This window comes from Elephas maximus, chromosome 3 (genome assembly GCF_024166365.1).
Source record: "Elephas maximus indicus isolate mEleMax1 chromosome 3, mEleMax1 primary haplotype, whole genome shotgun sequence".
Classification (NCBI taxonomy): Eukaryota; Metazoa; Chordata; class Mammalia; order Proboscidea; family Elephantidae; genus Elephas; species Elephas maximus.
Window position 1 is genome coordinate 106,423,349 of NC_064821.1, and position 26,487 is coordinate 106,449,835.

Genomic DNA, 26,487 nt, shown 5'->3' on the forward strand with positions numbered 1-26,487 from the left:
ATTGATTTTTTTTTAAAGAAAAAACTTGTTTAGATGGGCAAACCTCTATGGCAGAGATAAACGTACATTTATTTGGCACTTCGTAGTTTCAAAACCACGTTTTCTTGCATTATTTTATTTTATTTTAATGCACACAACAATCTTGTTAAGCTAGGCAAAACAGTCGTTAATGTTCCCATTTTACAGATGAAGAAACTGACACTCATAGAAGTTAAAGTATATAGCTGAGGTTTTGGGGGCACTTTTTGTACCATTCCATGGTCCTCTCAATAGTGAAATACAAATGAAAAGAAAGTTACCACTTAGGATGTCACGTGAAGGGAAATGGCATCAAATGGGGGGCATTTTAGTATTTTCATAGAGTTCTTTACAGACATGCAGATACATGACAATAATGCATGGAGAATATAATGGTATGCGTCATTTGCGTTTTGACTCTCATCTATTTTATAACATGAAAGTATTTGAGAAAATATCCTACTTTAAGTTGTACAGATGACTATGGATAAACTTTTAAGTATACTATTCTGTTTTAGGGTCTCTAAGAACGTGGTGCTACTATTAATTTTGTTTATGAAAAAGGTGACTAAAAGGGGAAATTGAGCACAATTCTTGTATTCAATCAATAATTTTATAGTGATGACTTTTTATGGAGGTCTTTTGAGTCGGAATCAACTTGACAGCAATGGGTTTTTTTTTTTTTTTTTGGCTTTGTTAACACAGGGGTGGGGAGTGACCAGGTAGACTCAAATGACTTGAGTTCTGAATTAGTCAACCATCATATGTCAGTGCACCTTCTGTTGTGGGTAAAACAAAATCCAAATGCTTCCTAAACATTTCAGTTTATTTCAGTCATAGAATCTTGTCAAAGCAAATGAGAGATATTGTAAATTTAGTCTTACGGTATCATGGATGCATATCTTTTATAATCACCAAATTCCTACCACTGGCTTCGTTTATAACTTTACTGACTTGAAACAAGCCTCATGCGAAGATTGAAGATTTAAAGATTGAGTCATTTAGTCATTACTTTCAGAGTGACTGAATTTGTAATTTTTAGAGCTTAGAAATGAGTCCTCTGCACTGTCGTAAAACAATAAGAGTGGAGCCATTTTATTTTTTTTCTCAACGTGTTAAACCTGTGTAATCATTCCACAACCTCCTTGTACACATAGAAAAATAACACATTTATGAGTAGGTGATAAGACGGTTGAATCATTCTTCAACCTAAACAGTCTTATCATCATACACAGTCCTGACTAAACAGATGGGTCTCGTATATGAGCATTAATGCCAAAAAAAAAGAACTGAATTCCTGCAAATTTAGTATTTCACAAAGGCATTTTTTTTTTTAAGTTTTAAGGAAAAAATGGTAATAACCTAGATTACATAACAACCTAAGTACGTCCTAAAAATGCAATACTCAGGAGTGACTAAGAGGTGGTTCTGCTAGCAGCTGGCAGCTCCCGGGGTGGTCTGGTGGAGCCCTTCCAAGTCACTGCTGCATGAACACAGCCGTCCCTCTCTGTCCGAATCAGGATTAGAGGATAGGAGGACCAACATATGCAGACTAGCCTGGTCCTTTTGGACCTAGGGCGTTCTCTTTGCTACATCTCTCCCATCTCCCTTTTGCTAAAGAAACACTTGCTGTGCACACTTTAATTCCTGTAGTTATTGTGCAATCCATACAAACCCTCAATTCTGTCGTACTGGGAAGGCTACAGAGATCAAACTTGGTATTTTAAATGCAGTAAAGATGGACTTCTCATATAATGAACTCATGAAGTGTTTCCATTTTTAAAGCTCAGAAAACTTTTATGGTTGCGAATCACATCATAATTTATCTGTTTTAAAAATTAGGTTAGTGTATGTTAATTTTTCATTAAATGTGCCGCAGTTGTCTTCATCTATTGACGTTAAATCTTTTAAAGAAAATGTGAAGAGGTTTGGTTATTCACTGTGATTATTCACTGAGTTGAAAGGATTTTGTTCATTCTATGGAAATGCTAGTAATAATTGCATATTTTTATATGGTACAGATTTAGTGATGGTATTACAGATTTCTGTTTGTTCTTTGCCAGATGGTGATGGATAATGTTATATTTAGCTGATGGTGTTGTATTCATCAGTGTTTACACTTAAGCTACAAATTGTATATATATATGTACACCTGTAGTCTGACATTCTACATTCTCAAATAAAGGTTTTTCAAATATTTCCTCACCTCAGTCTTTAAGGTCATGGTGATCCCAGAAAAATTAGACAATATTCCTAAATATTATAAAGTATTACCATAACATTTCTTCTATAACTACACTTATGAGGCTAGTAAGCAAACTGTGATTATTGTAGTCTTTGGATTTTCTAAATGTACTATATTTTGAATTACTCTATTATTATTAATAATATTACTCTATATGGGTTATTATTAAAATTACTCTATTGACCATCTGGTATTATAACATATTTGTTAATAGTAATAACATAAATGCCTAAATAAACACGTTATGATACCAGATGATCAAAATAGAGTAATTCTAAACTTTATAATACTAATTACAAGTAGAATTACTTTTCCATTATAACATCATAGATGCAGAAAAACGAATCTTGGTAATCTTTGACCTGACTCTTTTGCCGTGTATTCATCTTCCCGTACAAAAATGTATCTAATTTTTGAAGATCTTTAAAGGGCTACAATTGTATAGGGTACCAGTTCGTTTTATATTCAGAGTGTAATTACTCTTATTCCTTATTTTCTTTTACCCCGGGAATGCTGGTAACTCTTCCTTTATTTGAAGGAGGAATGTATTTATTCCTGCCTCTGCTTTTCTTTTTCACTCTGTAAACCGCTCCAACTCTTTTGGCTAGAATTTTCACTTTATTTCTTTCACTTGACTTATTCACTTTTGTTTCTGGATGCCTTCTGGCTTCTTCATATCCCTTTTAATTTGGGAGCTGTGAGACTGGACACAGAATTCTAACAAAGACCTTTCAAACTTCAACTTTAGCCAAATCAGTATGCACAAAGAGAGGTTGCAAGTTAGGCGAAATTATTTTTCTTCTAGTGGGACCAGAATTTGTACTTTTATGGTTACAGACTGCATTGATACCATGTTTACTGAAGAGGAATTACACTGGCTTGTTTTAGGGCGTGGAGGGTTCTTTACCCCTGTGAGTCTGCCCTTCCTTTATCGGCTTTTAACAACAGCTGTTGTTAGGATTTGGAGGCACTACGTGGACATCAGAATATGGTGGGTTTTTATCTTTGTATTTTTTTAATGTGTGAAATATTTGTCTGTCATTCATTATTTTAGGCTGCACACATTTCTGGAAGGTCTCCTGTGAGTCAGACACCATCCTCAGTTCTTGTTATCCTGAGGAGCCTATGTGGTGTGTGGGCCAGTAAGGTCATAGGAGTGGAGTGTGCAATTTCTAAGCACTGTGCAAGATTTCCCACCCATGAACCGCACCGGTGTGCCTAGCTTTCCTTTGCCAGACCCCAAGAAAGGGCGCATCAAGCAGAGATAACAGACTTTTCTGCCCTCCTTATTCATTTTATTAAATAAAATTCTGTTTCCCTTTAAGCGTGAGCTTAGTATATTTGTCATTCAGTGGCAGTGGTTCAGTTGTAGAAAGCTGAGCAAGTAAAAAGTTCACATCTTCAGTCATGGGTACAGGGCTTCCTGTTGGTGAGGCAAAAATATTTTGGGACTAGATAGAGGTGGTGGTTGTACACCATTGTGAATGCACTGGATTGTTCACTTTAAAGAGGTTAATTTTATGTTATGTGTATTTCGCCTCAATCAAAAAAGAATGCAACCCTAAAGAAAAATTCACCTCTTGAGTTTGGCAGTTATTGAGCTCCTTGGTGAGCCAGGCACCCTGTGGAAGGTTCTAGGGATTGAGAGAAGAGTAAGAAAGGAACTCTTCTTCAGGAACTCAGATTTGCATAGGAGAGAAATTAAAGCGATTTTAGTACAACATAATACCAGTCCCACCATAAGAGATGTACATGTACAATGAGAGGTGGACTGGAGAGGAGAAGGTGTGAAACTTTACGAGGAGGGCGGGGAAGACTTAACAATATTCCATCTTTGCTTTGTGCCAAAAGAACATGAAACACACGGAAGGGCTGTCTCTGTTTTTGCCTGATCAGTTTTACCATAATGATGTGTGTTTGTCATCTCTCAGTTTTCCAAAAGGGATACTCTTTGAGGTTCCATTCTGAAGCGGAGCAAGTTTGAGGTTGGGGGTACTAAATATGCATAAGTAGCAAATCCAGTCCAAGGTTTTTGTTCTTGCATTGCACACATTTATGGAGCAGAGACTAATATGTAGGCATTAGGATTTATTTTATTTCTTTCCCCAGTGATTATATTGAGAGTGAAGTATCTTTGTCTGAGCACTTCAGCAATATAGCTGTAGGCGCCATAAAAATGCATAGATAGATGGCTACCAGTTCAATTAAGAGGTCTTAACTCAGGCTCCTATATGCAAACCCTGTCTATTTTAGGTTTAAATTTCTGCTCATAAATTTTTTAAAAACCTAAAGAAACTATGCTTTTCAAGGCTAGGTTGAAGTCTAAACTTCCTTAAACAAAAAGCAGATCAGATCCCCAGATGGGAGAAAATATTGATAACTCTAATGTACTTCCTTACAGTAGCATTTCCAATGCCATCATTTAAATACACCCTAAATAATATCCTCTTCATTGTAGTATACAAAGATTCTGGGAATCATAGGGGACTCAGAAGAAGGTATTCCAGTTATACTTATTTGGGTTTGTTTTATGGGGCCTCCAGTTATTTCAGGTAGTAGAAACCAGCTGACCAGGTGATAACTGTCTGCAAAGTATAAAACATAAAGTTACTTGGCTTCTGACAAATCTCTATCAAGTATATAAAAGGGAAATGTAAATGAATTGCTAACCTTCATGATAGTATTTTAATGCAAATGCTTAAGAAAGAGATCTTTCATTTGTATCAATTATGTATGAATAGAAATTAATTTGTAATTCTGGTCATCCCACTGGCTCCATACTTAACAGTGTTGATTGGTTGGTTGGTTGATGACCTTTGCAATACCAGAGAAAGTGCCCAGGCATACTCAGTATGGAATAGCAACGGGGCTGAATAGTTTTGTTCCCTCTTAATAAGCAGTGGTATTAAACAGCTCTGGGAAGAAAATAATTATTGAAGTTTGTAGATCATTTAAATTTTCTTCTCGATTTGGCTTTGCCGATCCTTTATTAGAATGGTGTATTTCAGTGTGCAGTCCTCTAATGGATAACAGTCTCCAGCTTTTGAATAAAACTAGAGAAATTAAATTCTGTTCTCAGTTTGGCTAGATGCCTCCTCCAGTGTTTGTATCTGAGCTTTCACAAGAGCGCTACGGCCCCTTGCAGACGAACTCTGAGTGTTTTCTTGCTGCTCAGTTGTTTGCTGTTTGTTTATTTTTCTGTAGCTTGGAAGTTTAAACCTTTTTTGAAACTACCTATATCCATCTTTTGTTGCTGTTCATGTTTTCCATAACCACGTTAACCCACAATATTTCTGTAAAGATAGGGTGGCAATCCAAACGCAAAAGAAAAGTAAAAAGAACAAAGAAGTCCACTTTCGGACTCTAAAAAAAAAAAAAAATTGGTTCTCTCATATTCTTTTTGCCTTAATATTAATGGATAAATGTCAGAAAAAATAATTGGCTTTGTATATATAAATTAGGTGACATAAAAAACTGTTTTTCTCATTTGTTCATGGAGAAGTGATTAATCAAAAAGATATCGCTAAGCTATCATATGGAAACTTTGGTTTGCTAGTATTAGTCCAAATAAAACGTTCTATTTGGCAAAATTTTATACATCTATTTTGGGACATGGTCAGGAAAAATTTTAACTTTCCCTATATCAAAATTATGTCATATTTTACTTTGCATTTAGCTATAAATATTAATGGTTTAAAAATTCCTACAATGAAAATAATGGAGGTATGTCTTCCTCCAAAAACAAGTTGAATTACCTCGTAGAATATTTAATTTATAATTTTAATGGTAGAATTACAGTATCGTTCCTTAGAAAAAGAGAAGATAGTCATGCCGTATATTTTTAATGTTTGCTATAAAAGTAATGTTAAATTATGTAGTCAAAATTAAAATATGGGTCAGTATAAATTTCTTCACATTTTCCATTTTTAATGCAGGTCTTGTATGTACTTTTGGAGTTCATTCTTAAGGATTTCTCTAAAGATTTTTTACATATCCAGCTTTTTATTTGTGTCTTTACTGTGCAGATGTTAGAAGGTGGTGAAAGCAATCACTTTGCCAGACTAAAATAAAAATTCACCTTTTCACATCTTTTGTTATTTGAACCTTTGAATCCACACAGAATTTTTGCTATAACTACCAGGTTAAGATTATCTGAAAATTTTACAATAGACATTTCCTTTGTAGTACTTTCCTATAATTAAATTCTTCATTTGCTTAAAAGCAGGGAACTTTTCTAAAATAAATTACCGTTTTTGGACCTACAGTTACTCGTAGTACTACTTCCTTCTGCAATTTCTCTAAGAAAGAGAATGTTGATACTATAACTCTGTTGCAGTAGAAGTAATTTTTTCCTTTTAATCCCTGTTAGGTGTCATGACTTTTTGATCTTGCCTTGAACTTCATGCAGGAATATTGCTAAATTTCATATGGCTAATTCTAACCCTGTGAAATATCAAGGTAAACGCAAGATCCAGACTTTTCACAGATACAGAGGTGTTTCTATTTTTTTTTCATTTGTTTGTTATATAATAATGTTGTAAATGGTTTCAAGTCTCAGAAATTACTTTATGTCAAAAATTTCTCCTTAAAACATTATGCCTGATTTTTCCTTCTTATCCCACAGAAAAGGTATCATAAATATGCTCGTTTCTAGTTCTGTGATTTTCTTTTGATGTAGCTTAATTTTTATCTGATTTTAAAATTAAATGTTACTTTATATTAAATTGTCCCATTTAGAAATTAATTGAATTAATTTTTAGGTTGAAAATCCAATTATGTTTTTTAAATTGAAAATAAATTTAATAAAGGTGCGCAAGAACCTGTTTTTGCTAATAAGCCCCTAGCAGATCTCTCAAATGTATCAGTACAAAAAAAAAAAAAAACTTACAAAGGGAGATAAAGACTTTTCAAGTAATTTCCAGTAAATTCACTACGCATCAGAGTTTCCACTCTAGAATATTAGAACTCTGGTATTTAATGGTGTTAGTCTGCGTAGTCTGTTGCTGGAATACAGAGCTAAATATCAACAGAACTTGTTACTGTTGTTTGGGTTGCTTTTATATACCAGCTTCAAAATATGTTTTGACACTTTATTATGTTCTGAATCAAGCTTCAGATGTGTGTAATGAAGGATGAAGTCTTTATCAGACTCTAGTGTATAAGTAATGGAGAAGAGCAGTTTGGAAATGGTCTCTCCTTAAGAGGATGGTTTCTAAAGAGTTTCTAGATACAAGGTGGCACAGACCAAGTGCTGCTGGAGGTGTAAACAAAATCGAGCGTCCTCTCTAAAGGCACAGCTGCACCTTTCCCCCTTTCTTTTCTTTTTCTATCTTTCCTTTTTCATGTCATTTCTTGTAACGTTCTCCTTATATGCTGAACCTTTTGAGAAAGTCTGGCACCTCTGATCCACTTTTGCTCACAGACCCTGTAATTTTTGGCCGTATTTTTATGTTTTTCAGATTCAAGTCAATCTGAAAGTCCCAGCCAACCAAGTGACGCTGACATTAAGGACCAGCCAGAAAATGGTAAGTTTAGCCTGGGACTCTAGCTGCTGCATTCAGAGTACACAGCAGCCAGCAGCCAGCAGCCAGCAGCCAGCAGCCAGCTGAGTACCAGAATTTGGGATCTGTCCTCTGGGTGCCCCACAGTAGGAATAATTGGGAAAACTAAAGGGAATAGTTCAAGTAGGTTTCTTTTTGGAGGACAATTTCTTCATTCTCTGGGTGGCTCTTGCAGCCCCAAACCCTTTTTATTCCCCCCCCCCACAATTATATCAGGGTACTTACTCATGAGAGCCTTAGTTCCCAGGAAATTTGATGGGTTTGATTTACCAAATCAGAAGCTTTTACAGATTGAGAGGAGCCTTGGCTTTTCATTTCGTTTTAGCCCCTTTTAACATGGCAAATGCCCCACAGTCTTCTTCACTAGTGACTTAAGATCTTTCACTGATAAGGACTTCTAGGAGTACGACCCTTTGCTACTTGCTTTAAGAAAACCATTTTTGCCTTTGAAGGATGTTTCCACTTCATATTGTTTAAAATAAAACAGCGAGGGTACATGACAGTATTGAGTTTCTCAGTTGCATAAACATACAGACTTTCTGCTACAGAAATCCTATTAAAATAGAACTCATATTTCCTATATAAATGCAGTAGTATCATACGGTAAGATACTAGTTTTGTGGTATGCACTCCAGGTTTGAAAAAGATTGTCATGGATTAGAATTGTAAATTGAATAAAACCATCAGTTTCAATAAAAACAGAGAAGGGAACTCGGAGTACCTGTCATATACTAAACATTGTATTAGGTGCTTTCACAGATATCATCTCATAAAATTCCAGTGTACCCTTCTTTCATGGTAGAACTGAAAGCAGTAATGGGAATACTTGACTGTGAGGTAGGTGCCTGTGAAGGGAATATAGCACAGTGGTTAGAAGCTAAGACTGTGGTATCAGATCCGCATTCAAATTCCGCCTCTGCTATTCTTATCTTTGTAATATTGGATAGCTTATTTAATCTAATCTTTCAGGATATTGATCCTTTAAAATGAGAAAATAATATTACCTACCTGTTGGAGAATTAAATGAGACAATGTATATAACGTGCTTACCATAGTATCTTTCGCATCATTTATATTTTTAAAAAATGTTGGCAGTTGCTTAATATTACTCATTATTTTTCTTGTCATCGTAATCTTACTATACTGTTTTCACCTATTTTATTTATTTATTTATTTTTCAATAATACTGAGTTTTTGGTGAAAGTTTACACAGCAAGTGGGTTCCCATTTGACAATTTCCACACAAATTGTTCAGCGACATTAGTTACATTTATCACAATGTGTCAGCATTCTCTTGAATTGTGTTTTGTTTGTTCCCTTTCCAGTACTCTAGTTTCCCTGCCGCCTTTTGAGTAATTGTTGACCTTTCGGTTTCATACTGATGGTTTTTACCTAGTGCTCCGATCTTATGGGTAATATCCTTTATTTTGTGTGCCACTCTGTTGTTTCCCAAAATAGTGATCTCAGGAGGTAGGCTTGGTTCTAGGTTTAAAGAGTGCCTCAGGGCAACAGTCTCGGGGAGTCCTCTGTTCTCTACCTTTCCAATTTGTTTGGCTTTTTTTTTTTTAAATAAGAATTTGAGATCCACTCCATATTTTTCTCCTACTCTGTCCGGGACCAACAATTGTTTCCCTGGTCAGAATTAGTCAGTGGTGATAGCTGGGCACCATCTAGTTCTGGTCTCTGGGTAGATTAGGTTGTGGCTGGTGTAGACTTGTTTCTTCTCTTAGTTTTTGGTTACCTTCTTACTGTTTTGCTCCTGGTGAGTAGAGACCTGTAATTGTGTCTTAAATGGCCATTTGCAAGCTTTTAAGACCTCAGGTGCTGCTCACTTTACTAGGATGCAGATCATGGTTTTTGGTTTTCACCTGTTTTAAATGATTTCGTTCCTTGACGCTCTCTTTTGTTGTTGTGTGCACTATTCCATTTTAAACTCCTTCTGATCTTTTGAAATAGATTAATGAATTGAATTATGTCAGATGGAGGATTGGGGTATAGCACATTAGAAATCTTATCACTAATTTTTTAGATTTTGTTTCATTTTCTAAGTCTGGAAACTTCTTTATTACCCTGTCAGGCTATAGCATCAAACAGAAACTATCTGGCTGTTCCTCGCCTCATCCTGGTATTTTGGTGATATATATATATGTGTGTGTGTATATATAAAACAACCTATATGTATATATATACACACACACATATGTGTATAAATATATACACATACACATATGTATATATACACACATACAAATATAAGCACATACATATGTACATATATACACACAGAGCCCTGTATATATATATGTATATGTATTTGTATATATACATATATATACACATGTGTGTGTATATATACATACACGCACACACACACACACACACACACACGGAACCCTGGTGGCACAGTAGTTAAGAGCTCAGGTTGCTAACCAAAAGATTAGGAGTTCAAATCCTACAGCCACTCCATGGAAAACCTATGGGGCAGTTCTGCTCTCTCCTATGAGTCAGAATCGACCTGATGGTGATGGGTTTTTTTTGGTGGGGCCGGGGGGCGGTTTATACATTTTTAAAAATATATATACTGTTTTTAAAAAAAATCAAAGTTGTATTTTCAAAGCAGGCTTTAAAAGAGAGAGAAAGAAAAAGAAGAGAGAGAGAGATCCGGAGATTTGTTTTTGGGGTCCTAGAAATCGACTCGAGGGTACTGGGTTACTGGGTTTAGAACAGTTACATCTTTTTTTTATCGACATTTTAAACAAGTGATATTTACACAGTAGTTTCATTCTTTATTTTCCACTTGGCCTATAGGTGAAACCATAAGGGTTTCATCTTTTCATGCATTTATATATAATCTCCCTGAAGACACGTCCGGAGATACTCATTTGCGTTTTAAATAATCTGTGGACTGTAGGTGTAGTTCACGTATTTAGGTCTGGCCACCACTCTAGCCAGCCTGTGATTCATCTGTCGTCATAAAATGGCCGACAAGCTGTTCACATGCAAATATAAATTCAGAGCATGAGAGGCCTGACATGCCTTTCTGGAGCTGCTTGCAGTACCAATATCGTGCATTTTCTGTTCTAAAAAGCAACCAAAATTGAGGCATGGAGATATGAACTAGCTTTACTTTTAGCCCTCAATTATTTGGTGATACCTCAAGGATTTTCAGTAGCATTTTGGGGGAATCAGGTAAGTTCAAAGAAAAAAAGTATTAACATCTAAGAGAGAAAGTAATTCCTACAATCCAAATTGCCATTTATTTCAGAGAAACGGGAGAATCTGCTTTTTCTCAGACAACCCCAGTTGAAGCTCAGACTAGAGGAACATCAGCCTACTTTCGGCTTCCTCTCTCTGCCTATTGTTAATGTCAGATGAAATTATTGGAGAAAAAATGATTTTATTTCTTCTCTAAAAACATATAATCCCTAGAGGGAAATATATGAAGATCTCAGAGTATTTACGTGCATTAGACAACTTTCCACTTTCTGGCATTGCCTTGGTCAGGATGGTGTTCTCTCTTTTTTATTACCCCAGGTTATGAAGATGAGTTTCTAAAAGGTTTTTGGTTGTTATTATTGTTTATTTGGTTTTTTTAGGAGGGAACTCTCATGGATCTATCAACAAAGTTCTGAGAACTTTTGGAATCTTGGTGGATTGAAGAAGTGACAGATTTTGGTTTTCACGTAAAGTGGGAACTCATTACTCCTTCATGTATGTGGGAAAGGAAAGAATATTCTTTTCATCCTAGCTCTTAAGGAGAAAGGTAATGGGAAATGAATGGTATTTCCCTAGTAACCCTTCATCCAAACCCATAAACCAGGCTGTATAACTTTACGTAAAGTGGATGCAGCTGTGTCTTCCCTGTCCAACTAGTCTTTTTTCAGTGGAATTTTTGCTTTCTTTTCTCTTGCTCCCTTAAAAGTCAACCGTAAAAGAAGCAAACCTTTGTCCAATTAGAGCATTAGATGGGAATTTTGAAGAAATTATCCTAAGCCTAGAGATAAAATATCAGAATCTTTGAAACTCAAAATTGATATAATATAAAAAAACTCTACTTCTAGGGTCAAACAGACCAGGGCTCAAATTAAATATAGCTGGGTGACTTTGAGTAAGCTATTGCTCCCAATCTCAGTTTTATTACCAGTAAAATGGGAATACTCAAGGTACCTACCTTGTGAGTGTTAAAATGAGAACATGCATATGAAACAGCATAATGCCCAATTCACAGGAAGGACTCAAATGTAACCATTACTATTCTCCAGTCAAAGCTTATCGTATCTATAATGAATATACATGTTTGAGAAGGCAAGAGCTGGGAGCCTTGGAGTGGAAGGGGTTAGTGCCAGAAATAAACTACTTAAGATTTTTCGTCGCATCCATTGTAGATAACTATTCCCCAGAATATCAGACGTAGGTCTCCTACTTAAATCGGCCCACAATTCTCGCAGCACCACATCTATTTTACTGTTTAGTTCTATCCTCACATTCCGTTCATCTCTTATGAATTTGAGAGCCAAGAAACTGCAAAAGTGATTCACAGTTGCTGGAACCTTCAAAACGATGTTGCGTGTGGTTTCAGCAACACTACTGAGTCTGTGATCTTATGGGTGTCCTTTTCTCTTTCTGGGTCTCCATAAAAAAATCACCTGCAAATTGAAATGGTTGTATTCAATGAACCCTTTAGCCCCTTCCACTTAAAAAATACTTCTGTTCTATCACATGGGCTTCTTCTCAAGCGTGGATGTCAGAGTACAGCTTCTAAAATCAGCTTTTCGTAATTCTGGAAACAAGTTGACTCCTCCCAGATGCCTTTAATTTTAGCTGAGTTTTTCCAAGGGACAAACCAAATTGAATCTGGTTTATTAAAAACTATAAGCTGATTAAGGATACGATTCATGACAAATACCTTTTTAAAATAATCTTGCACAGCATGTAACTCTGTGCCTTGAACTTAGTAGATACCCAGTACTTACTTGCTTGACGAATAAAATTAATAAATAGATGAAGGTGTTGTCATTATCTTCAAATGTATTTTGAGTGCCTGGTCATTCCTGATTTGCCAAGAGTTTTTTAAGAAAAAGTCCTGGAGAAGCTAAAAGCCTAATTTGAGCGTAGGGGAGGGCTGTGCATTGACACATGTATGCACAAATATAACCAACAATACTAGGAAGCCAAAGCTGGGGGCTAGGTGCTAATTGCCACAGTAGACCAAGTTTTTTGTTTTGGCCTTTCCCCACAATGAGCAGGTGTGATCAAAGGTGGGAAATACCATCATGTTAGCTTATACTTGGTCACCAGAGAGAATTCTATTCAGACAAAATTCTCAGCTCTGACTGGTATCATTCATTTAATCCTTTGGCATATTGTTGAAACGCCCACCCCCCCCCCCCGGCTTTTCAAGAGCCCCTGAAGGTTTTAAGTCTTATTGGTTGAGCTTTGACATAGGACATCTATTTAGACCACCTTTGTGAATTTCTATGATATACTTTGGTTATTGTTAAAATTATTTATGGCACAGAATATTTGAAGCACCTGCTTGGTATTTGCTGGGCCTGTGGACAGTCCTCCAGTGCTTTCATTCTTTCACACATCAGGTTAGTCCTTAATGAGGGAAAAGCACATGTGATAACCCTCCTGCTTAATTCAAGGCATGCTTCTGTAGGGCCACAGTGAGTCAGTGTCTGAGACAACAGCCTAGTCCAACACTGGCACTCTGAAAACACACTCCTCGCTGGGACTCCCTGTTATCAGTGAAAGAACCCTTAAGCAAAAAAGGAAATGTGGGGTCCTCTTGCCAGAAAAAGAAAAAGCTATGTCTACATCTTTTTTTTTCTATTTACTATCTCTCATCACCTACCCAGCCTGCTAAGAATAACCTCATCTTAAGTGGTTTCTAAATATGGGATATTTATAGCAAAGAATCAAAGTTGGGTTTTAGATAGTTTTCTTTAGGCTTTAATCATGTTTATTCTTCCTCATTTACCTGGTAGTGTAACATATGTTGGTGGCATCAACCCTCAGATGGGGCTTTTACAATCAGTGGGAGGCCATTAATCATGACACTGTCCCCAGATTTTGAAAATTTCCAGCTCAACCTGCCAATTTGAAAATCACCCTGGAGTATAGATTGAATCTCGCCTTCTTTTTCGCCATCTTCATTTCTGTTAAACTAGATATCTCTGCTAAATGGCACTAAATGAATGAGGAATGTACTCTCATCTTCAGTGAAAATTGTCAGTATCTCATTAGTTATCACTTAACTAACTTCTGTATTTTAATGTTTATGAAGTAATTTCCAAGGCTACTGGCTTCCTGACTTAAGATTTATATGTAAGGATTCATTTTGCAATTTGGGGGTAAGAGAACTATAAATTGCTTTTTTATTTTTTGGATAAACATTCTTTTATTTGACAATATTGTTTAAAAAATGCAGGCCCTCTGCTTTAACTTTCACTACCTTCCCAAATATATAGTAGATTAATATATTGCCATATTAATAAACAGTGGGAAAAGCAAAATAAATTGATAATTCCATCCCTAAGAATTGCCACGTACTGCTGGATGGACTGCTGGTGTTAGGAGCTATTTTGATCAATGTGTCATTTTCGTTGGGTCATTTTAGGAATTTTGGAGGCAACACAGCCTTACAGTTCACATTTTATTGGGGAAGCAGGAGCATTCTAGCAGCATTAACTTGTAAATACTATTTATCAATATTTCATAATTTGAATAACTTTCTTTTACAATTACCTAGCAACAGTTATTCTCTGTAGTGTTCTTTTAAAACACCCTGCAGGGAAAGACACAGTAGAGTGACCACCAAAATAGCAGCAATAACAGTAATGATCAATATTCTAAAATATGTAAAGGTCCCAACTCAGGGAGACATTAAACCTAAATGCCTTCTGGTTTTCAGATCTATGTAATTAAATTCTGACTGATGGATTTTCAGAAATGGGATGGAGCTAGTCTCTCCTTTTTAAGAGACTAGAGAACTAACTAGAATTTGATCTAAAATGTCTGTCCGAGACCAGGTGAATTCTGCTTTCTTAAATATTGTTAGCAGATGTGACCTATCATTGTTTGCAGAGGCTCTTTAGACAAAGGAAATTCTTGGGTCTTGCCTATGAAAGATGAGGTATCAAGTGTGGCTGGGATCCTCCCTGTGCGCAGAGTGTGCTGAATTTAACTCACAGGATCCAGTGTAGTTAAGGGGCCGTTTTGACTGAAAATGAGGAAGGAAATTTCTTGTAATTTTGAAGAATTGGTTTTACCTCACACGTTATGGGTATTTTATTGTCCTACAAACAGAGGATTAACTAGCTGAACAGGCTTTAGGTATTTGGATAGTAGCCAAAAAAAAAGGGAATGTTTTAGACCCCAAGCTCCTGATCTCCAAATTCCAAAATGGTCAGGGTGGGTGGTCTGTTTCAGACATCTCCTCCCCACCCCCCACCCCTTCACACACAAATAGTTACAATGGGAAGAAGACAATAAGGACTGTCTGGTCCTCGAATTCTGACCCTTGTCTCAGGAGAGCCAACCATTTGAGAACCCATTGGATGTAATGTCCCCAGTAGAAAAGTATTTTTATAAGTGTTTACTTATAACTTATGTAAGATTTTGTAAATATATCTGTAGGTTTCAAAAAAAAAAAATACTATGCCATAAAATTCATGTCGTATTTGAATTGGGCTCAGAAAAGGAAGCAAATGAGGAACCGTCATCAAACCACAGTATGGTGGAAGGTGCGTCTGGTGCATGTCTCTGGCTGCAGCCCATTCTGTTATTGCCCTGTTTTCCCTGAGAGCTAAGCCAGGAACTAGTGTGCTACGATTCAGAGTGTATATCTAATGGTCACTTTCACACACTTCCCTATCAATTAAAAATCCACATCAAAGAAAAAAAATCAGCATCATGAAATATTGGGGAGGCTAGTTTGGGTCAAGAATAGTATGTAACAATGCTTAGGGGACACTGAGCCTTAAGGGTGATGGAGAAACTTGGAAACAATTGATGGTGATGGTTGAACAACATGATGAATACAATGTCTCTGAACTGTACATGTGAAGGTCGTTGAAATGGCAAATGTATTGTGGCCTATATAATTACCACAATACAGAACATATTAACAATAGCAGCAAAAAAATGAAATGAAGAAAATAATCAATGGAAATGCACCAAAATATTAAAAGTGGGAATAATAATAAAAAAAAAAAGACTAGTGTATAAGTTTTCCTTGCCACAATTAATAGGGTCGTTTCTGATTTGACGTTTGATTGTGAATTTGTTGTTTTTAAGCCTGAATATTATCTTTAGGAAGGAATTACCCATTTGTGAATAATATTAGTAAACTGAATGTAATATAAATAATTTATTTGGGGATTTGGAGATACTAATCCAGAATGATTAGTTGTCTGCTACAAAAAATTCATGTGGCCGCAAGAATTTTTGGCACCTTTTCCCCCTACAGCTTCCTCATTCTTTTTTCTTCTTCAGGTTTTACTCAGCTCCAGGCAACTCTGTTCCCCTGGCATTAGCTTGTCATTAAGGAAATCTACTGGGATAGCACAGTACAGGTGGGGGAGGGATAGTATTTTCTACAGACTACTTTGCCCCAACTCAGTTGTTAGTTTCTGTACTTGGCTGATTTTAACCCAAAGGAAACAAGGGAATCTCATATGCCTTACCCGCAGGCCTCAGATGGCGAATATCCAAAAAGAGATGTGGAAAGGATGTTATGGCAAGGCCCAGCAAAATAGAAATAGCTTTCCAACAGTCTCTCCATGAAGGAAATTCAGTGTTTTCTTAGATCTCTGTAGGTATTTTGCAACCAGAGAGCTTCTCAGCAAGCAGCATTTGTGAACTCAGAGATGAAGAATCAGGAGAAGCCAAATCACAGCTTCCAAATAGGTCAGATTAGCAAAAGAGAGTCACCGCTAAAAGCCTGACACTCAGCTTCTGTTAAGGGGAATCAGTTGTCCAGTTCACTTAGAGACTCGTGCCTCAGTTTTCTCATAAGTAATTCAACAGACAGTTATTAAGGATCTGCTTGCTACAGTTGGACTATGTGCCTTAAGCGTTGAGGGAGTACAGAGATGGATCAGACATCCTGCTTTTGAGGACCTGACATTCTGGTAAGGTCATGATTCAATCACTCATTCAGGAAATATTTGTCTAGCACAGGCATCATTCTAGGCACTGCAGTGAACAAAGTTCCTGCTTTATGGAGCTTGCCTTCTGGCCAGAGGAGACAAGCAATAAACTAACTAATATGTGTGTAATATGCCAAGCAGTATTAAATGTTATAAAGAAAAATAGCATAGATAAAGGGTGTGGGTGCTATTTTACATAGGGTGGTTAGGGAAGGCTTTTCTGATCTCATGACATTTGAGACAAGACCTGAAGAAGGTGAAGAAGTGAGCTATGCAAAGTATTATAGGGAATTGTGTTTTAGGAAGAGGGAACAGTAAGGGTAAAGGCCATGAGGCATGTTGGAGGAATAGTAAAGGGAGCAGTGTGGTTGGAGGAATAGTAAAGGGGTCAGTGTTGTCAATGAGGGGGTGAGCCGTAAGAAATGAGGTATAGGGTAGCAGGAAGCTAAGTTACATTGACCTTGTAGGCCAAAGTAAACCAAAACCAAACCAAACTAGTTGCCGTTGAGAGTTGATGCCAACTCACGGCAACCCTGCATGTGCATTAGGGGAACTATGCTCCATAGGGTTTTCAATGGCTGATTTTTCAGAAATGGATTTTCAGGCCTCTCTTTTGAGGAGCCTCTGGGTGGACTGGAACCTCCAATCTTTCAGTTACCAGCTAAGCATGTTAACCATTTGACTACCCAGGGACTCCCAGGTCAAAGTAAGAACTTGGTAAATCCTTAATGTGGCCATGATATACTCTCCAAAGGAATACATATACCAAATCCCTTCATTTCTTGGTACAGTAGCTCTTTCCCAAGCCCCTGCAATGTGCCAGTTGCTGTTCTAGATATTGAGCTCAGGGGTGGGCAAGGCAGGTATAGGATTTAGAGTAGAGTCATAGACAAAAGCTCAACTCATAGCATTCTCAAGAAGTGATGCTCTTTCATCTGCCTTGGTAATATCTTTTAGTTCTTGTCTTATGCTTATGGTACTAAAAGCTGACTTACTTGCATGGAGTATTTGAATTCACATACCCATTCACTTGTGCAAACTATTCCTTTTTCATTTAAGGGAGTTCTAAATCTATGGAGTTAAAAATTAACCCTTTATCTCAAAATGATATTAGATTCTAAGCCCCTGAAGTCAAGTACATGTACCATAAAGGTTACTTTTGCTTCTTAATAGTTGCCTGATTTAGCAAACAGCAACAACAACAAAACCCAAAACCAAATAAAAAACAAGATGCCAAGTTAAGTTGGAATTTTAGGTATTTTTTTTTTAGTGAATAATTTTTTAGTATTGCATGAGATATATTAAAAAATTTATACATTGTTTATCTGAACCATGTCCTGTATTTTATCTGGCAACAAATCCTAATTCTTCACACATTCCCATGGAGGTTAAATGGGCAATACTAATAGCAGCATATGAAATGTTTGATTAGCCTACGATAGTTTCACTGATTGGAGAGGGTCAAACCACTGGAATTTAACCCACTGAAAATGAAACATGGGAAAGGTACCACAAAGTCCTAACGACTGCTTAAATTCCATTCCTCTTGCATTTGCTGGTACCTAGCCCAGTTGTCATCTTGGAACAATAAGCCATTTGTAAGCCACAGTCAATAAGTACAATACAGTAGTTGAGAGCCACTCAACCTATGCAAGTAAGTTTAATTGGAATATTAATTGAGTAAACCATTGGGACAGTATGTGAGTCACTTCTTCAAAGCAAATGAAAAGGAAGTATATCTTGTCACAAGATCCAGTTACTGGCAGACTATCTAGCTCATGAAAGATGATGAAAATAGAAAGTCAAAGAATACAGTATTGGGACATTCCACATTCAAAGGTAAAGTAGACAAAAGGCATTTCAGATAAACTCAAAAATAGCAGGCGCCATGTTTTTCAAGTACTGGGAAGCTAAATATATATATATTTTTTATTTGTAATTAAGGACTGTTTTTCTAGGCATAACAAGAAGGTATTAGAAAAACATGCTGTGGCCTTTGAACCCTCCTAGTTTAAGAAAGAATAATGTTTACAGATTCAAGGGAGGTAGCTTTGGAAAATAGAGTTGCTCTATTCAGCTTTAGAGCTAGATAATGACAATAACAATGATTTCAGTAATAGTAATCATGCTAATAGGTCATGTTCATTGCTGACTTTCTGTGTGTCAGTATGGGTTAGTTTATGTCTTCCAAGAAACATGTACCCTGACAGAGTTAGATGTGCAATAAACTTATTGGGAGAAACAGCTATGAAATATAAAGGGGTCGGGGGGGAGCGGGGGGAGAGCTGGAGTAGCCAGGAGAAACTTCAGACCATGATAACAGGTCTTACACCTGTGACAGGAGAGGGAGGAAGGAAGGAGGATTGGGCAGGAATAGCCCCAAAAAGCTGCAAGGTTCTAAGAACATTTCAGCCAGACCAGTGGAGAGTCTGAGCCAAAGTCACCTGTTGGAAGAGTTCTGTGTCTCTTGGGAATGGCCTTACCTTAGTATATTCCCCCTCAGTCGTTGGTTGGGAGCAGCCCAGAGGAAGTGTAGCCTTCAAACAAATGTGAGGGTGGGCCCAGATGGATGACAACTGCATAGTCAGGCAACTATGCTCCTTGTAGCAAGAGATCTAAGTGGCTCATTTTCACAGCGACCACAACCACGCAGTGTGCTAAAATCTCATTTAATCCTAAAAACAACCCAAAGGCGGTAGGTACTATTAGTTTGCCCATTGTACAGATGAGGAAACAGAAACAGAAAGAACTGAAGTAACTTGTCCAAGTCGAGAAGGCAGAAAGAGTATTCAAACTTAGCCTAACCTCAAAATCTAATTGTTTAACCTTAGATTATATTATAGAAAGAATAGTATTCAATTTCTAGTTTTCTTACCTATTGATTATGTAATTTAGGCCAAGTTATTTAAACTCTTGGACTTGTGTTTCCTTATGGATAAGGTAGGATTTCATCACCTTCCCAGAGTATGTGTTTTGCTTTATTCTGAGCTCAAACAATGTTTTCCTTTTCCTTCCTCATGTTTTTCTGTCATCTAGGATTGTCACTTCTTCCCTTATCCCTCATCCTCTCAAGTATCTGCGTCAGCTTTGTCCATGGTGCCCACAGGCTTAATTACCTCTTCAAAAATAAAGGGACTTTCTGTGGGGATTGCATGTATGTGTGTTACGTGTGTATGTGTAAAGTGCTCGGCACTCGTCCATAGTCCACTCAATAAAATGTAGCCCACCTTTCCTCTCCTCTACCTCATTGCCTCATGGACATAAACCATGTGCAAGAGAACAGTCTAGAACAAATCTCTTACTTGTTTTAATTTTTTTGTTATTGTTCTATTCTTTGGAAAAATTACATTCTTTATTTTTCTTATAAACATAACTTTTTCTACTGTCTCAAGTATTATGAGCATATGTTTCTTTAATGGATACTTTTAACAGTGGACTAAATTTCCATTTGATTTTTCTGCTGGAGTTAGAGATCGTAAATGAGATCTTTTGTAAGGTATTTATGCCAGATGCCATTATGTTTGTTGGATGGCATAAAACAATTATGATTGCCAATAAATTTGAAAGTATTTCACATTGCAAAATATGTAGGAATGTAATTTTACTGAAAACATAAAGTGTTTATTTCCATTTCTTTTTTGGGTGCAGTACAATAGAAGTTTGCACCTCATTCCTTTCATTTTAGTTTTTTGAATTATTTAAAAGAATTGGTTAATACTCTATTTCAGGTGAGCAAGACAAAGTTCATTAGGATATGTTCCACATTTACAGATCATATTAACTCCACAGAGAGGTTTATCTTCTTTTAAAATTGCAAATGCTGCCCAAATGGAAAGCTTTTCAACTTAATGAGTTTGTACAGACTTAAACTGTAAGATCCTTAACAGTACAGAGTGGGAAAACGAGGCACCTTGTTGTCAGAGCATTAGACATTTCTAAAAGTAACAATGCACAGAACATATCTGCCTTTGAATCCTACTAGATTTGCAAATTGATATCACGAAGTGCATACGAGTAAAACTTTAGCACACTCTTACACACACTTGATCAGAGGTGCCAAATGGTGGTCCTTGAAAGGAACCAAAGGAAAATCTTAAAAGAGATCGTACATTACTTTTCCCTAAATAAAACTGCACAGGCTGAAAGTATCAAGATTTTTGCTTTTGACTCTTAGGTCTGTAAACTCATTGTTTATCATACACTTACAGACGTTTTGTCTGTTATACTTTGGATTCATTTAATAAGAGGATGGGGAGAAATGAATTATCCATTATTTAATAAAGGCAGTTTAGAAAATCAAATACTTTGAGAAATAGGGTCCACATGAGGAAAATATCTTACGAGGTCCTTAATGGTGAAAAGATTCGGAAGTCTCTGCTGCAGGAAAAAAAAAAAATTTTTTTTTTTTTTTCTTTTCTGCTGCAGACTAGTGATTAATAGCTTTTAACTTTCTCTTAAGGATGAAGAAGAAGGCAGAGAAAAGTAGGTGCTGTAAAGCCAATGAAGACTGATTGTGCTCAAGGGTGCCCATCATTTCCATAACCTAGTATCCCTTGCATTCATTCTGAGTTGGTAGTGAGGGTCAACATGGAAAGCAGTATGGGATTCTGACGGTGCTTCTCTACACAAATTGATGAGGAAAGCATAATTTTTGCACGAAAGGCCCTAACAAAGTTTGATTGGCTAATCATGCATAATTGTATGGAATATTTGAATTTTGGGCTCAAATCTGTTTCTATGTGGATTCTTTCTATGCATTAATGACCCATTGTTGAGTAATACTGTGTATTAGACACTTTAAAACATTAGAGTATGTTACCTTAATTTAGCATAATAATTCTGTGAGGTAGGGGATGAGGAGAATGAGGTTCAGGGAGGTTGAGGCGTTTGTCCATGGTCAACGTCAAGTAAGTAGCAGAGTAAGTGCTGCTTTGTCCCCCTTGGGAGAGCTCTGAGACTGAACAGATAATGGATAGTAATGATACTAATCTCAAATAATTTGCAGGTGTTTATATTCTTAGTGTATTTTCTGTATGCCCTGTCCCTCTTCCCCAGGGAAATTGTAAACTCGAGGTCAGGCAGTGACAATGATGATGAAATTATGATGGTTAAGCCAAAAGAACCCGTTGCCGTCGAGTCGATTCTGACTCATAGAGACCCTATAGGACAGAGTAGAACTCCCCCGTAGAGTTTCTGAGGAGCGCCTGGTGGATTCGAACTGCTCACCTCCTGGTTAGCAGCTGTAGCACTTAACCACTATGCCACCAGGGTTTCCGTTATGATGGTAAACCCGTTGCCCTCGAGTCGATTTTGACTCAAACGACCCTGTAGGACAGAGTAGAACTTCCCCATGGTAAAAACTGATTAATTAGTTAAAACTAGATCATCTGTCAGTCCTTTTGCCTGGATACTGGCAAATGAAAACAGCATATATCACGATAGGCTGAAAGCGAAACCAGTAAAAGAGGATGCTGTGTCAAGCCTTCAACCTGCAGAATTCTACATATCCTTTGGGCTACCTCGCGTACCGTAAGTGACGTTGACCATCAGGTTAGGTACTAAGTGAGGGAGAGGACATTATTAATAATTAGTTTATTTTTTAGAAGATGCAAAATGAATAGAAATAATAATCCCAACGTCCTTGGGGGCACTTCTAATGTATGTTTTGAGGAGAACTTTCTTCTAAACTACATACTCCTTGGGGGCAAAAGCTGTTGATTGTTGTTGTATTCCAAACACAATGCCTGGCACTCTAAATATTTTGGAGTGAATGAATGAGTGCATGAGTTAATACATGATTCTGGTCCTCAGGAGTTTCATGTCTTTTATGGGGAAAATAATATTTAAGTATAGGTTAATACCCCCCTTTCTTAGTCATACTTATTAATATATGTGTTTATTCCTGTGCTAGGAAATGGGGGTATAAAGATAAATGAGATGCTGACCCAGTGCTCACTGAGCATATATTCTAGTGAGAAAGACAGATATTTAAACAGATATTTGCCATACAATATTATTATGATGATTTCCTGAAGGTATTTGGACAGCGTTTTGGGCACATGGTGGAGGTAGGTACAAGCGATAAAAACTGTGAAAAAAGCAACAGTAGTTAAGTTATAGGTGTTCATAGAAGAGCTTATTAGAGATTTGCTGTAAATATGGATGTGTATATATGTTCCTGGAGTCCTGGTGGCGCAGTGGTTAAGCGTTTGGCTGCTGGCCGAAAGGTCAGCAGGTCAGCAGTTTGAATCTACCAGCCGCACCTTGGAAACCCTATGGAGCAGTTCTACTCCTTCCTACAGTGTGTCTATGAGTTGGAATTGACTCCACAGCAATGGGTTTTGGTTTTATATATATATTCCTAGATGTTACCTGGGGCTTCCTTGCCCCTTGGAATTAGTTCAGAAGCCCCATTCCACACCGTGAGGAAATCTAAAGTCTGCTCCAGGATTTCTGCATGTCCCTGGGAGTGCTTTCAGGCTAAATTCCCTTCTGGCTCTCAGTTCTTGCACCTGCTGAGTTAGTTCAGTTTATAGAGCTTCTCCTAAGCCATACAATTCTCTCTCCCATGTTCTGAGCCCCAGATGTTTGGTTCAGCACCTTCTTTATACTTCTGTACTGTATATACATAGCGATGATGTAAGTAGCAGACTTTGGTGAAAGTTGGGGGGAATGGCGCCAAGGGGAGGTGTGTACATGTTGTGTCTTGGAACACGCAAACCATGCACATTGATTTCAGACAACCCTGTTCTTCAGAGTACTTAGGCCATGTGACCATGTTACCTGTGTCCTCTCTTCTTTCTCTTTCCCTTTCTTTTCTGGCCTTTTCTTGTTTTGTTTTATTTCTAAATAGCAGGGGAGCTCTGTTTTTTAATAAGTAATGTACCATCAATATATTTTCCTAATCAGTGAATTCTGGTGCTGTCTATAAAATAATAGATGAGATATGTAGTTTCTGTATGTTTGAGAGGGAAAGTATGAAGTCCCTGTTAAGCAAAAGAAGCGTTATGAATAGAGGCCCACAAGAAGAGAGGACTTAGCATATATGTTGTTGTTGTTGTTGTTGTTAGGCGCCGTCAAGTCAGTTCCAACTCATAGCTACCCTATGTACAACAGAATGAAACATTGCCCAGTCCTGCAAATATAGAGTATAACAAATAGCCTGGTTTAATGAAAGGCAGCGTGTTTCTGAACAGTTTGTAATATCCAGTCATATCATGTTTAATTCTTGGATGGCCAGTCATCCAGTGTGTTCTTGGAATGAAGCTTGCTGACTGACTGGCTGACAGATAGAAAGCATCTGTAAGTGAGAGACAGAGATGAAATTAAAATGCGACTCCTTTGGCATCCACCTTTCGAACCTAGGCCTTCCCCACTTTAATTCAATTTAGGAGATGTTGGGTGGGAACTAATACAGTTAAAGAGAACTTCATGTAATCTCGCTAACATCATTAGAACATGATGCTCAAGGTTTTCTGGTCAAGGATATTTACATTTGCATTTATAGAATAGTTAGAGCCAGAATTCTGTGCGTGTGAAAAGTCCTTGCTCTGAAGATGACATTTCCAAGCTGTCACAATCTGATGCGCTCAAAGCTAAAACTGAAATTGCCTTTTACTCTGTAAATATTGAAGAGAAGGCTCAGCCTTGCACCAGTAAATTTGTTAGTCAAGGTACTGGCCTAGTGGGTCAGAATCAGAAAAAGTCCACTTTTGAGTTTAAATTATAATAAAATTCAATCCTGAAGGATGTAATATGGAGACCCAACAAGCAGCCAGGGTCCCACACATTATTCCTGCTGGCCATCAGGCCACTTTGACGTTTATATTCTAGTGCAGGTTGATGTGGAAGTATGAGCAGATTATCTTTGTTACTTAACTGTTCTTATCTCTAGTTTCTTGGTGTTTACAGTGAACTACAGAAATCTTCACACTAAATCTTCACATTTTCTATTCATTCATTCAACCAGTATTTATTTATTAAACATCTACTGTATGCCAGGCACTGTTCCAGGCATTAGATGCAGGACTGACAAAGAGAGAGAAGTAGGCGATGTGCCTCAGATCACACACGGATGAGCAATAGAACTGAGAGCTTTGGTGTCAAGTTCCTTGTCCACTGTTCTTTCTACTACTCTCTTCTTTTCTTAGACTTGCTGTTCCTCTACCAGAAATAAACTGAAGTTGAGAGGTGACTTGAGAAGCTAGTGAAATTATTCTCATTTGCCAACAGGTTGTAAAGTTTATTTAGAAGTCATTTTAGAACTTTGAATCAAATTATCATAGTTTTAATATCACATTTATTTGTGTGGGAGCCCTGGTTGCACAGTGGTTAAGAGCTCGACAGCTAACCAAAAGGTTGGCGGTTGGAATCTACCACCCTCTTTTTGGAAACCATATGGGGCAGTTCTACTCTGTCCTGTAGGGTTGCTATGAGTTGGAATCCATTTAATGACAACAGGTTATTTGTGCAATTTTCTGGATTCCATGAAGTGGATTGTAAATTCTATGTAAATTCCCTGGATGGTAACAAATGGTTAAGCAGTCAGCTACTAACTGGAAGGTTGGCGTTTCGAATCCACCCTGTAGCACCTCGGCTACTTAGTTCTGAAAGATCACAGACATTGAAAACTCTATGGAGCGCAGTTCTACTATAAAACACGTGAGGTTGCTATGAGTCAAAGTTGACTCAACAGCAACGGTGTTTTTTTTTTTTTGGTTTAAAGTCCATGAAAGTAAGGAACTATCATTTTCTTTTCTTTTTTTACTCTTCATTTTCTCCTTAGCACAGTGTCTGTCATATATACATGTCCAATAAATCCCTGTTGAATGAATGAATAAGTGAAGAACTGAATGAGTCTCTTATGCCTTATTATATCTTTATTGTTTGTCACAATGTGCATGCAGCATGAGTTCTCCATGAAAGTTGGCTCCTGGCAAAGATTTCAAATGGCATCGTCCATATTCAGTGGGTCTCCATTTAAAGTGCGTAATCCCCACCCCATCTCTCTGCAGAATTGTATACTCAGTGCTTCGATGGCCAGTCAAGCAGCTTGCAGTTTTCTTTGCTATATTGTGGTAGATACCTGTGATACCTGGAGGACCCTAGGCTGCAGACACAGCAAAAAGGCTTTGTGGCAGGGCATGAGAGGTTTGCTGCCTGTCAGAGAGGAAAGTTGCCTTGGCAGAGACTAGCAGGATTTCCAGCTCTGGAAATGACAGCCTTCTTTCTTCACCACCAGCATCACCATCTCCCCGCAGCCATTAGTTCTCGTAGTGCAGCATGCCGACACAAAACTGTGCACTAGGCGGGGCTGGAAGTAAATAGTCCAGGTGCAAAGTAAATCCTTGTTATATCACAAGCTGTATGAGGTTGAGCAGGAAAAAGGAAAACAAGAATAAGACGGGAGTGGGCTCTGAATTAGAGTGTAAGCAAGTACATGTGTGAAAAGCAAGACAACACCAAATTCATATTATTTAATCAAGTATATATATGAATTTAGAACTTG

The 26,487-nt window shown here is 37.4% G+C and overlaps 1 protein-coding gene across 5 annotated transcripts in view; it reads left to right on the plus strand.

Annotated features, from left to right (window-relative positions):
• NFIA (nuclear factor I A) overlaps positions 1 to 26,487 on the plus strand; it is a 415,535-nt gene that overhangs the window by 204,083 nt on the left and 184,965 nt on the right. For all 5 annotated transcript variants that reach the window (XM_049879426.1, XM_049879428.1, XM_049879423.1 and 2 more), the window contains exon 3: positions 7,723 to 7,788. In XM_049879426.1, the coding sequence (XP_049735383.1) occupies positions 7,723 to 7,788 (66 nt within the window). The remainder of the gene's footprint in view (positions 1 to 7,722; positions 7,789 to 26,487) is intronic.